Below are 13,239 nucleotides of genomic sequence, written 5' to 3'. Positions count from 1 at the left end.
GGAAAGAGGACCATAGTGGCACTCTGGGAGTGTAGGGGGGCTAATTAGTGGCCTGCCTTGGCACTCACTGTGCTACATGGTCATCAGTGTAAACATTTGCCAGATTAGCAGTGAAAACTGTTTTCTCTGTTATTTCTTTCCCATCTATCTTACTTCACCATATGAGTTACAATACCACTATTAAAATGCCATAGCCAGCTGTCAGCCTTATGCATACTCTCTTCTGAGTAATGGTGTGGCATAGAAATGAAATGAAATAGTTCAAAATCACAATTGAAATAAACATTAAGGTATGTCTGAATTACTGTTGTATTAAGAGATGATGGTACGGTATACACTAGAAGGGGATAAAAAATTGATCGGTTGCATTAATTTCTATATATTTTTATTTAATTTTTTTGATAATCGGAATTTACTGCAACTTAGAGTTTATGAAGAACTGATCTAACACCGTTTGCCTATAAAATAATAGTGATACTAAATTTATGTGTTGCTTGCATCTAAGATTCCTGTGAATGCAAGAAGAGTTGCATTGTTTTGAATTTGGGGAGAAAAATCCAAGGTCTTTGAAATGAATAGAAAATCTGTGCCAAGGCTAAGGACAACACTGCAAGTCCTTGAGACCATACAGATACTGTTTTGTCTCAATTTATATTGCTATTATTACTGTGACAAAATTAACTATTCTGAAGAGATGTGTTCTTCTTTAATGCAGTCTTTTAAAGCTTATTTTGATCTGAGAGGGTTCTTTGAGCATAAGTTATGCTTTTGAGAGAGTAACTAATGGTTTATCTGACCAAATGTGTTTTACACAACTGCAGTGCAATTAATAACCAAATCAAAATCTAGTCCATGTTGCACTGCGCCAGCACCCGGGACACCAATGCAGCTGCTCTGTTCCAGCCAAGCTGGGCCTGTTGGTAAGGGAATGGGGGTGTATCCAGGTTCATCCCTACTCGCAGGAGGGGACCCAGGTATCTGGGGGTCCCGGCCCTGTGGGCAAGAGGGAACCCAGGCTTCTGGTGGTTCCAACCAGAACGTCCAAGTGGCCAAAAAAAGCCAATAATGTAAATTTCCCTTTTATCGGTGCCGATCCAGTAGGCAACTGATAGGTTGATGCACCTCAAAGAAGCCTAGAGGCGTTGATTAAAAACAAAACTATTGAAGGGCTGTTCAGAATGGGTGGTGTTCAGTTAGTGAGCAGTGATTGAGGCAGATATCCTGTGAGGAAAATGGGTATGTGTAATAGTATCATTATCCACATGCACAAGAGGACCAAATTAAGATTGCAACAAGCTTTACTTTGACAGTTCCTAAACTTTTAATATTTTATCGCTTTGCTGCCTTACTGTTGTGTTACATTAGCATTTGGTGTCATTGATAATCTTAGTGCACTCATGTACGTGTAAACATAACTCTAAATCCCCCTGTTAGTAGCTTTTTATCTCTCATAATTTGGAGAAAAATTAGATGAACTGCTTGCCTTTTTACGAGTAACATTGGAGTCCTGCTCTGGCTCTGCCTAGCACTAGAATCCCCTGCTGTGAAAATGCTTATTTATGCCCTCCTTCCAAACTGTAGGGTAGCGAGTTACTGCAGTTTGGCATTTACAGGGAAACTTGCTTTGGCATTTACAGTGTGACAGACTCTTAACTATGAGCTTAATTGATTGCATAGGTCATGGTAAATCCAGACTATTAAAGATGATTTGCAATAGAGAAGAGAGACTGTGCTTTTGCGGTTGCTTTGACTATGTAAATGAAGTCTGTGTAGGTTTTTTGTTTTTTTTGTTGTTGGTTTGTTTAAGAAATGTATGCCTTTAAGTGGTATCTGGAGATCTGTGTTTTGTCAAAAAAGCAAAATGCAATTACAAACCCTTTGCCGGCTCACGTTTAAATGTTGACTAAGAGCTTATCTGATCCTTTCCACACCGTTTTGTTGGGCTTCCATACATCTTTTCCTAGCCTGAAAGGTGAGGTGCCTTCCCCCTCAATATTCACTCAGTAAAACTCTAGTAAACAAATGTATTGTTAGTGTAATCTGTCAAACATCCATTTATTTTTTTTATTTTTTTCCCCTCACTTTTGTCATTAAACAATCTTAAGACTTCTGAGTCTGGATGTAGGCAATGTAAGTTCACAAGGAGGTCAGCAATTTAAACATGTCATGGTCCATTAGTGAAGTAACTTTAGCTCTTGTGTACATTCATTTTGGTTTACTCGCTCAGGCTTAAAATATCCGCTGATGCCTTTGAGAGACTGGGGCAAAGGATATCATCACATGACTCTGAATTTCTGTTCAAAGTGAAATGCTAAGAGGTCTTTGGATCACAAATAGTAACAAAGCAAGTGTTGGTGCATTAGTATTATGCACTGGAACGAGATAACATCTAACATTACGGTTTGGCATAGATTAGAGAGACAAGTTGTATGTAGTATTTTTAAAGGACTTTCCCTTACAGATGCATTTAGGTTTTTGCTCCAAAATATCATGCAAATTATATTAAATTTAACCACATGAAAAAACAAAACTCATTTTTCACTAGATTTACTGGGTACTACTACACATGTGCTTTACTGTGGAGTTGACTAATTAGCTCTGCAGTAAAGCGTTGCTGTCTGCATGTGCATTAGTATTAGGGCACAGTAAACTAACATCGCTGTGGAATAGTCGCGGAGACATACTATCCTACAGCAGAGTTAATTAATCGCGTGGCGGTGTTTGCAAACTTAACAGTGCTGATGTTGTGCATCACCCTTGAAAAGCTCTCGGCACCCCTGAATCACTGGTCTAAAGAAATAAGTATAGATGTAGAATTTAAGCATAAAAGTTAGGATAGAGAAAACCCTATAGAAAATAGTGTATGGTATGTTTTAGAGTCTAACTTTAAGTGCACAAGAGAGATTTTTTGATTTATGTAGGAATTTGATGCAGCAGTGGGTTATGTATCCTTTAGGAGTAAATGCTTGAAATTTAAACTGCTATACCATATAGCTAAATTATAAATAATTTAACTTTGCTCTTACTTGTGTTGCAGAAGGTATAAAGGGAAAAAAAACCCCCAGCTGCTTTGTGTGACTTCTACTTTTGAGGCAGAAGAAAGAGGATTAAATGTACAGTACAATCTTCTGCTTAAAAATAGTCCTGATAGTTTTATATTGGCTTATCCAATTCCTTGCAAATTTCATATTCCACTTAGAACTGCATGTTAAAACTGTGACAGAAGATGAGCCTTAAGGGGAGGCCTAGTTTTGTCTTTTTGGGACTCGCTCATTTAGTTAAGATTCAATACTGCCTGCAAAATGGCAAACTGTTTTTGAAGTGTGATCATTGGCACTGGACTGGGAGGTTGGTTTGAAGAGGAGAAAGCCAGATTCCTGCTTTAATATGAGTTTTTTGTGAGGAACTTCACAAGCTCCCTGAAAAGGGTTTCTCTGTGCTTATAGTCTCACTGGAGGGGAGAACTGTGGGTGTAGATGGGTAAAATGGGTGCAGCTGCTTAGCCCATTGATATAATGTGGCAGGTGCCACTATGATTTCCATGCAGAGCAGAAGCAAAACAAATCACATGTTCTTACAGTATTTTGTTACTGCCTTATGGTGCTCTTATCTTTGTGTTGGGCAGCTTTTAGTTAAACAACAAAAAAGCAGCTAATACATAGCTATATTAGTTATGTTACAGCTAAGAAGTATTGATGTTGACTAAGGAAGTGGTTCTTACATAGTTGAAATTTTAAAACAATTTTATATGAGTGTTTTTTTTTTTTTTTTCTTTCTTCCTTTCTCAGGTTCGATGGATGATGTACTGGATTGTGTTTGCTCTTTATAGCGTTATTGAAACAATAGCAGACCTAATGGTTTCGTGGTAAGATTTTGCTTAGTCTAAAACTTGGGCTATAATCGTATTTTATTTATGATATGTTACCTACTCTGTGAAATGATACAGTTCATGTAGGAGAAAGCTAGCATCCTATAAAAGAAACAAAACAAAATAAAAAAAGTATATGCAGAAAACCACTGATAGCTTTATCTGTATTGCTTTTGATAGTTTTGTCAAATACAAACCAAAGGATAAATTGTGTATAAATTTTAATTTATGGAGTTGGCTACAAGTAGCCAATACTTTTTTTTTTTTTAAAAATCTGAGCATTTTAGGAACTCAAGCCAAAATGTGGTATCAGTTACTTTTGCAAGGCCTTGTACTTTACGCTGAATTTAGCACCTACCTTCTTGTCCCAGTGCTTGAACTCCCAGCTGCTTTTATTTATTCATTTATTTTTAACTCTGTCGTGTGCAGGTTTCCATTGTATTATGAATTGAAGATTGCTTTTGTTGTATGGCTGCTTTCTCCGTATACTAGAGGGGCAAGTTTAATCTATAGAAAATTTCTCCATCCTCTTCTTTCTTCCAAAGAGCGGGTATGAAAATTTATAAATATTATACACCTTCCAGAATTAAATCTTCTGTTAAAATGTTTCTGACTGATACTCTTAATAGAAACATTTTCTTACAAATCTTAATAACTTTGACTCACCTGGATTGTGTGTGTAATAAATCTGTCTGTGGCTTCTGTGATTTTGGTTTTAGGAGATTGATGAATACATTGTGCAAGCCAAAGAACGAGGTTATGAGACCATGGTGAATTTTGGGAGGCAAGGTTTAAATTTGGCAGCTACTGCTGCAGTTACTGCTGCAGTAAAGGTAATTTTTACTTTTTTATACTTGCTGTTCAATGAAAATATTGTAGACAAAACAGTAGTAGTATTGGGTACTAACCCCTTGTTTAACTGAAAGTATTTCTTCTTAAAGTGATTGCTTTTATACTGTGTATATTATACAGTGAGTAATATGTAATTTAGATAGTGGAGATCAGTTTAGCATGGTAATTCACAAGATGCACTACAATTGTTTGTGGAAACTATTAATGTAAGATGACCATTCTTTCTTTCTCTGTCTTTGCGCTTTCGTGGTGGTAATCTCACTGTTTATAGGACCTCTGGCTTCTTTCTGCTGTTTTCCTTCAATCAAGTTGAGGTAACTGCATTTACAAAATAAGGCATGAAATATTACTACTGCAGATAAAAGTTGCATCTTAACACAATTCATTCCTAGGTGTTTTCAGTTGTGGGGGATCTAGTTATAAATGTACTATGCGAGAGCTTGCATCAGCTGTTTTGCATATTTTAATTTTGAGTGGTGTATTTAATATTAAACACTATAGCACTTACTTAGCTATGTGCTTGTCTGCTGTAATTTAACTGACATTTGACAGGCACTTCTCCAAAATATTTGATCAAAAAGGCTGGCAATCTAGCCAGTCAGGAAAACTTAAGGTTTCTAACTGATGAAGCAAATATGGGAACAGCTTGTATGCTTCAAAGATGTTTTGGTTTGCCATAGAGATGGGAGAAGTAGACCTAACCATTTTAGTACTTTTTTTTGCTAAAGTAAAAACAGAAAAGTAGCATTAAGAATTTGTCCTTTGTAATTGGCCAACAGCTTTGCTGTCATCCTGATATCAGGCCTAGTTGCATTTCAAGAACAAGCAAAACTAATATGTTTATATAATAATGGAACTGAAACAGTTTACAAACTAAATAACCTGAAAAATAATATATTGAAACAACAAGATGCCAAAATGACATCACAGCTCATCTGTAAGGTACTGTTGCTTGGAAGCAAACTTGAGTATTGGGAAGCTGGATGTGGTGACTGCAAAGCTAGGCTTCTCTTAAAGGGTCTCTCAGCATTAAGTCATTTTAAAGAACTGTCTGTCTTAATGCCTTAGATGGAGGTGCTTAAGGGTCTTTTTTAACAATCTGCCTCGTCTGACTTGGTGCCCTTTTTTGATAATGCAAGCAGTGTCACTTTTTTCTGATTTTTATACACTTAGCACATGCTGCTCTATATGGAATGTACAAGGAATGTGTGAGAGTTTATGTTAGAATAACTTATTAAATGTTTGTATTGGCCTGCTATGTAAAGGTTTATATAATCATTTGTAGTCACACCAGTCTAAATGTTGGGATATCTTTAACCTACATTGAAGTGTGGGCAATTGGTTCAGTGGTCTTTGACATGATGCCATTTAATCAGATGACTAAAAGAGTGTAATCTGTTGCTGTCCTAACATTCAAAACACCTTTTGTGTCACAGCCTATATATCATTTGTTTAAGCAATACCAAGTAAAATGGATTAATACACTTATTGTTTATCTTACAGTTGAAGTTAATGAAAGAGGTGTCAGCCTTTTTAAATCCCTTAATTTTTTAAAAAAACTTATTTTTTCAATTACATTTTGTTCAAAAAATCTTATTTCAATGGTATAATATGCATCATCAAGAGTGGGATTGTGCAAAAAAAAAAAAAGTACTCAAGTGTAGGACTTGAAGTTGCTTTTCAACAAGCATGATTTTTTCCCCCTTAAATATTGCAGTTACTTTTTGGCAGAGAATTCCATTTTTCATTTGGTGCAGTATGTTTGGAAAGGTAAGGTGATCGCCTTCAGCAATATAGGGTACAGACAGAAGTGGCAACTTTCTCCCGATCTCACCACAGAAAACAGTTTATAGCTGTGACCAAACACAAGTGCATGGCTGCAACAGCTTAAAAAATGGTCAATCTGGTGAAAATCTGTCCCCTCGTTCCATGAGAGATCAGATAAAGACATTTCAAAATGTAGTGTCTTGTAACTTGTCTCTGCTGAGCTCCCAGCCTGTCGCTGTTTTCAAAATGGGAGGGAGGAGAGAGAGCCAAGGGAGTTCAGTGTGAGGGTTTTTCAGCTACCCCCCCACCCCAAGGGTGGGGTGGGTGTATATGAACCCCCGCAAGGTGGGTTCCCATACCAAGGTGAGGGATCCAATTCACCCACCGCACTGTTCAGCACCAGTTGGGGGGAACCCCAAGAACAAGCTTGCTCCCCTGCCTTTCCCTCCTCCCATTCTGAAAACAGCGAGCACTGGCAGAGAGCCCTGGCTCGTGGTATGGGAACCTTGCTGCAGGCTCCCAACTGCAGCGAGATTCTCCTCCCCCCTGGAACCAGCAGTGAACTTCTGTTTGGTCTGGGGTGGTGTTGTAATTCAGAACAATTTGTAGAAATCGTTCCAAGTTATAGCTGGGAGCTGCACTTCTGTGTGCACTTCGTTGCTTTGTCTTGTATCTAGCTGGCCACCAGTGACTGCATCATATAAATCAGGCTTGTCCAACATACAGGCCACCATGCGGCCCTCTAAGCTGTTTTCTGAGGCCTGAGGTGCTGCGACGGGAGACGAACGTAAACACTGTACTTTTGTTTTGGGGGTGTGATGTGATACTGCTTCCTGTGAGGTCTTTGAATATGGCTTGCCGGCCCACTGGGTGATTAAAAAGTTCATGATCCAGCCCCACATTCAAAAAGGTTGGACACCCCTGATATAAATTCTAATTACTGTTCAAGAAAATTTGTAAGATTTGTAATCTGCAGGTATATTCAGATGTACCCATTTTGCTCTTCCTTAAGGAACAAATACCTTTTGCCTGAATGTCTTGGTTGGTTTGGGATCTCAATGCTGTTCAGCTGTGACTGACAAGAATCGTCATTCTGTTTGTAATTGTTTATGTAGACTTGTGAATATCTGTTAGCAAATGAAGATGATGCTCACTTTCCTTTCTAACTTTTTGCTTTGTATATAAAGATCTCACTGACTCTTCCTAGGTCATCTGATCTGTGCCTCCAGCAGATGAATCTGAAGGTCACAGCCTGGGTTTCAAAAAATGTTTCTGGGACTGGGACAACCTGTACTATGTAACTATCCACAGCTGTGTGTTGGAGGTACAGGAGGCATAGGAGATGGTTGTCAGATCGTTGTTCTGTCTGGTGGTTTGTCAGATAATAGATTACACACATTTGCCTCCCATTGGCTACCCAGGAAAATCCCCAGAGGACAATGCCAGGGCAGCAGTACAAGTAGGAACTGGGGAGTCTTTCTCAAGAGGTGTGCAAAATCATGTGGACACCAACTACAGTCAAAGGGAATGTTTCCCTTGAAGCATGTTACAGAAGCAGTCTGCTGTGAGATCATTTTGAGTTATTCAGCACCCTGCCACATGGCATTATAGTGCATTAGGGAGGCCCTTTGTTTTAGTTGTGGTAAACAGTCCAATCTGGTTTATATGCTGCCCAGATTGACTTTGCAACTCGTTGAGGTTTTTGTGGCAAACTTTTGCTTTCAGGAGTTGGCAGAATTGTAAAAATCTGGAGTTGTAACTTTTAATGTAAGGGGCATTCAAGGTTCTGAGGGAACTGGAATCCTGTCCTGCAGGCAACTGTACTTATCTATCTAATATTCAAAACTGTTCACTTGAAAAAAGGGCAATATAATTTCGTCTGCATAGGTGCCTTATTTACTTGAATATAACATGAGCATGCGGGCGGGGGGCAGGAGCCCCTTGTCTTACATTCACATACAAGTAAATACCCCATGAAATGCATTGTCTATCATTAAATGGCTGCCAAAAACAGCATGTGCTCAGTAATGGAAATCAACTGTAAAGTTGATTTAAATGCAGCCAACACTGAGCATGACTATAAAACACATGGCCCATATGGGGCAAACATACTGACAGGAACCTTTTATAAAAAATAAAAATAAAAACACACTTAGCATCCTACACTTATTAAAGCTACACATATTGAGCATCCTTGTTTTACTGAGACTTCATGTCACAGAAACAGCTGCATATCAAAAACATACAACTACATACATTGAACCCTTAAACAACGTACATTAACTTCCCACAAAAAACAAACCTTTTACAGAAATTTTTTTGTCATACAGAACCCTGTGGGAAAACTGTTACCTCCAGTAACTACCTGAAACTCTGTGTCCTTCCCATCAGTCCTCTCTGTTGGTTTTGTGAAATAAGTGTGTCTAATCCTTTTTCTTCTGCTTTTTCTCTGTCTCTTCCTCTCCGCTCTCTTTCTTGTAGTATTCAAATCCACCCTGGAATAATTGGCAGTAGCACAGCCTTAAATGCCACCACTTTTCCAGGAAAGGACAATGTCCTTCCAGACCATAACCTAAGTATTTGCTGTATGCTTGCAGTCGCCTTTTCCCATGCTGTATTACTTTCCCCCTCAGCATCAATTGGGATCCCTAGCACTCTGATTTCTCTTTCTCTTGATGGTACAACTTCTTCAAGTTCCTCCAGTTCCCCACTCCCATTATGGTGCTTTTCACTCTGTTTAGTTTAGTCCCCATCACTTCTTCATACTCTGGCACATGCTTTAGCACCCTTTCCATTGAAAGTCTATCTCTAACTACTACATTTATATCATCAATGTACAGTGCTCATTTAACCTCCCGTCTTCCTGGTGTCTTTACTCCACTTACGACCTTGTCCTTTCTTATTCTTTGAGCTAAGGGTTCCATGCTGCACACAAATAGTAGTAGTGGTGACAAGGGGGCATCCTTCTCAATCCTGTACGGATTTTAAAGGCCCTGCTTAGGTACCCATTGATTTGGACTTAACTCTCTGCTTTTCTATATAATAACCTTATCCACCATATACATTTCTCTGGGAACCCCATTTTTCATAGCACTACGAATATATGTACTCATGATCCACTCTGTCATATGCTTTTTCTAAATCTAGAACGGTTTGTTTTCCACTCTTGGATGTGGAACTGTGCATCTCTGATCACTTCGGAGGTCCTTCTACCTGGTACTGCATGTGCTTGATCTTTGTGTATTATCTTCTGGAGACTTTTTTTCATCCTCAAAGCCAGAGTCTTGTCTGTTAACTCCATAGTCCATATTAAGGAGTATAATCAGTCTCCAGTTTTTCAGGAGTTACCCCTTCAAGAAAGGGAAGAAGGAAGATCACAACGTTTCTTGTAAAATCTTTTTCTGCGTCTCCTGTTTCTGCTATTTCCTTGAAAGCATCCACTATATCCCTCCTTACTCATGCCCAAAACTTCCCTTAAAATTCCATAGGCAGCCCATCTGCTTCTGGTTGTTTTCCTCTTGAAGATTTTTAAACACTCCTCCAATTCCTTTAAGTTTATCTTTTCTTCTGTTTTCTTTGCTTCTTCCTCCTCTACTTTCTTTTCAGTATATTTCAAGAAATCCTTCATCTGCTTCCTGTCTGTTTCCTTCTTCTGGTATAGCTCTTTGTAAAATCTTGTCACCTCTACCACCTTCTCCTGCTTTTCCACCCAGGTACCACCGTCTTCCTGCACTGCTTTAAGCTCTCCTTTTTCCTGCTTTCACTTTGACCAAAAAGTATTGGGACCATTCTTTGTTTTGTCCCACACAGGGTGCTTGTACTAAGAACATTTTTTTTTTTTCTCATTTTTCTTTTAAACCAGCTTTCTAACAATTGCCTTGTTTCTTCTAGGTCTTCCTATACCTGTCTTCCTTCTGTGGTTTTCTTTAGTAGCTCCTGCATCTTTGTTTGCAGCTCTCTTAGTTCTTTTGTTCTTTTCTCTGCACATCTCCAGCCTTTCTTCCTGAAGAATTCTCCCATCCTCCTCTTCACCATCATCCACCATTCTGTGGTACTCCTGAAATATTTCTTCAGTGTTTGCCAACGTTCATGCTGTCTTGTGTATGCTTGACATCTTTTCATCCTGTAACAGCTGCACATTTAACTTCCACAGCCCCTTCCCTCTCTTGGGGCTCTTTCCAAGTTTCATTTCCACCTTCAGCATCCGGTGATCACTAAAAGCCATGTGTCTTTCTTCCTTATCCTTGTTTCTTTTGATACAAACACAAACTCAGTTCTCAGTTGTCTTTCCACTGGGGTCTGTTCTAGTGAAAACTTTCTCCCTTGCCCACACAGCTCTTAGCGATTCTTCTTTTATTATATTTGTCAACAATCTGGATGAGCTATCCAAGCTCTATTTCTTCCTTCCTCTGTTCTGTCACCCATTCTGATTGTACAATTAAAATCTCCCATGGTTGTGCACTGTCTCCCTCTGACCACATAAACTGCTAGCTTTCTAAGCAGCACATTCCTTCTCTCCCTTTTCTGGTGATGCACATGCATTGAGCATATGTAGTTCTGTTTCCCCCGACTGATAGTATCATTCGTAATAATCTGCCACTGATGACTCTTTCTACCTGCTTTGCTCTCAGCTCTGGGTTCCTGAATAATATTGCTACCCCTGCCACTTTGGTTTTTATTAGTCCCTGACCACCAAGATATGGTCCCCATCTTCACCTTTTCTCAAAGTGTTTTATAATCCCTCTCTCCTGGTATACCACGTTGTAGGCAGATTATTTGCCCTTACTTGATTCCACACTGGTTCAGTCTGTTCCCATGTTTTCCTTGTTCAGATACTCCTGATGTTAAGTGAAACTATTGTCTATGGCATTTATGCTTGTTTTAAAATGAGTGTGCCTGCCCCTTTAAGGTGCGTCTGCTGCTGCTCAGGGTGGTAGACTGCTTCTCCTCCCTCTGTTGCATTCCTGTAGCATTTGTAAGCTGCCAGATTGTTTTCGTGTTTAGGAAGGCTTGCATATCCCTGCCTCCCTGCTGCTTCCTGCCATCTGGTCTCCGCTCCTGGACTGGAGCTCAGAGGCATTAGGTTTCCCTCATTATCAGGTTTCTTCTTCCTGATCTTCAGCCCTTCTTTCTTTTTCCTGGCCTCTCTCTCTGGTTCTTTTTCTTGCTCCATCTCTGCTTCTGTTGTCCCCACCCCCACCCCCAAGCTGTTTGCTATAACCGCTTTTCTTTCCATTCCAGCTCCTATCTCCTCCTGTGCTGCCTCATTTGCAGATGTTTCTCCCTCCTGTTTCTACCTTGGTGTCCAACCCCTCCTCTCCTCTGCTGGGTTTTGCTGTTCCTCAGGAGGTCTGACTACACTTACAAAGACTTTGGGGCACCTACAATACAAATGTCCCTCTTTATAAATAGTGCATTTTAGGGACTCTATGCTCCATCTCTTTATATCTGTGGCACACCACGAGGGGACAGTGCGTGGACAGGTGTCTGACTTATCTGCAATTGCTGCACCATTTTGGTTGCCCGTGGGTGCATTATAAAAACCCTGGTGTGCCTCAGTCTGGATCACTGGAAGGAGCAGCACCCCACTTGGACTCCACTTGTCTGCTTGTAAAACTACTTGTCCCCTTCGAGATCCTGCCCAGATACTGTCCCTTACTTTCTCTGCTGACATTACCCTTTGGACATATTTTTCCATCCATCTTTCTATGTCTTCTGCCTCTAATAAATCTGTGTACATTCAAACTATAATCAGTCTTTCTCTTGACTTTTCCCTGCTATGAACTTTATCCGTCTTAATTCCTTCATCCCATATTCCTTTTCATATTTCTTCCAAAAGTTCTCATAACCTTCTCCATCCTGGTAAGTCAATTCCTAAGCCTTTTGATTCAAGAAAGCAGTCAGGCTGGTGAGATGCTCCTCCAAAATCTCAAACAGTACCTTTTTCCAGGAAATCATATCTGTTCATCATCGACCCTGTCCATCTCGTACTGCTGGTTAAAGTTGCCTTTATCAGCAGCCCCTTCTCTCTAGCTTCTCTTGGTGCCTGTTCTATATTGTCCCACTGCTCCACTCCCAGTGGGTTGACCTGCTGTCATGCTCCCACCATCCTCTGCTTTTTGCCTGTATTTTCTCTTGCTGCTCCCGCTCTCCTCTGCTCTTGTCTTCTTTCTGGCATCATCATTCTCATCATTGCTGCCTCTGCCATTGCTCCTGCTGTCACTTTCTTTCTTCCTTCTCTACCTTCATCCACTCTCCATCTGTCTCTAGATCTTCATTTCCACTCTTTTTAAAACTTTTTCCACCTCATGCTTTCTTGCCTACCACTGCCATTTTTTTTAACTTTGGGTTTCTTCCTCATTATACCCCAAAGCTCTATTGATCCCTGTCTTTCTGCCTTTAAGGCATTGATCAGGTTTTCAGTGCTGATGGGAACCTTCCCTCTTTCTTGCTTTCAAGATGGCCGCCGACAGGTGACATCCACTCTTTTTAAAACTTTTTCCACCTCATGCTTTCTTGCCTACCACTGCCATTTTTTTTAACTTTGGGTTTCTTCCTCATTATACCCCAAAGCTCTATTGATCCCTGTCTTTCTGCCTTTAAGGCATTGATCAGGTTTTCAGTGCTGATGGGAACCTTCCCTCTTTCTTGCTTTCAAGATGGCCGCCGACAGGTGACACCCTTCTGAGCTCCTGCAGCTCAGGTGCTTTCAGCTCGTTGCCCCGCACTCCCTGCCCCCCTTTTCCTGTCTC

At 40.0% G+C, this 13,239-nt stretch overlaps 1 protein-coding gene across 5 annotated transcripts in view; it reads left to right on the top strand.

The window, feature by feature from the left end:
- Positions 1-13,239, top strand: part of LOC102371710 (receptor expression-enhancing protein 3) — an 85,051-nt gene that overhangs the window by 48,728 nt on the left and 23,084 nt on the right. For 4 of the 5 annotated variants that reach the window (XM_006038416.3, XM_025194920.1, XM_025194921.1 and 1 more), the window contains exons 3-5: positions 3,789-3,865; positions 4,298-4,418; positions 4,588-4,701. In XM_006038416.3, the coding sequence (XP_006038478.1) occupies positions 3,789-3,865; positions 4,298-4,418; positions 4,588-4,701 (312 nt within the window). Of the gene's footprint in view, positions 1-3,037; positions 3,114-3,788; positions 3,866-4,297; positions 4,419-4,587; positions 4,702-13,239 lie in introns of all 5 variants that reach the window. The other variant, XM_025194922.1, reaches the window with a different exon arrangement.

This window comes from Alligator sinensis, unplaced genomic scaffold (assembly GCF_000455745.1).
Source record: "Alligator sinensis unplaced genomic scaffold, ASM45574v1 scaffold848_1, whole genome shotgun sequence".
Taxonomy (NCBI): domain Eukaryota; kingdom Metazoa; phylum Chordata; order Crocodylia; family Alligatoridae; genus Alligator; species Alligator sinensis.
This window is presented reverse-complemented; position numbering and strand designations above follow the sequence as displayed.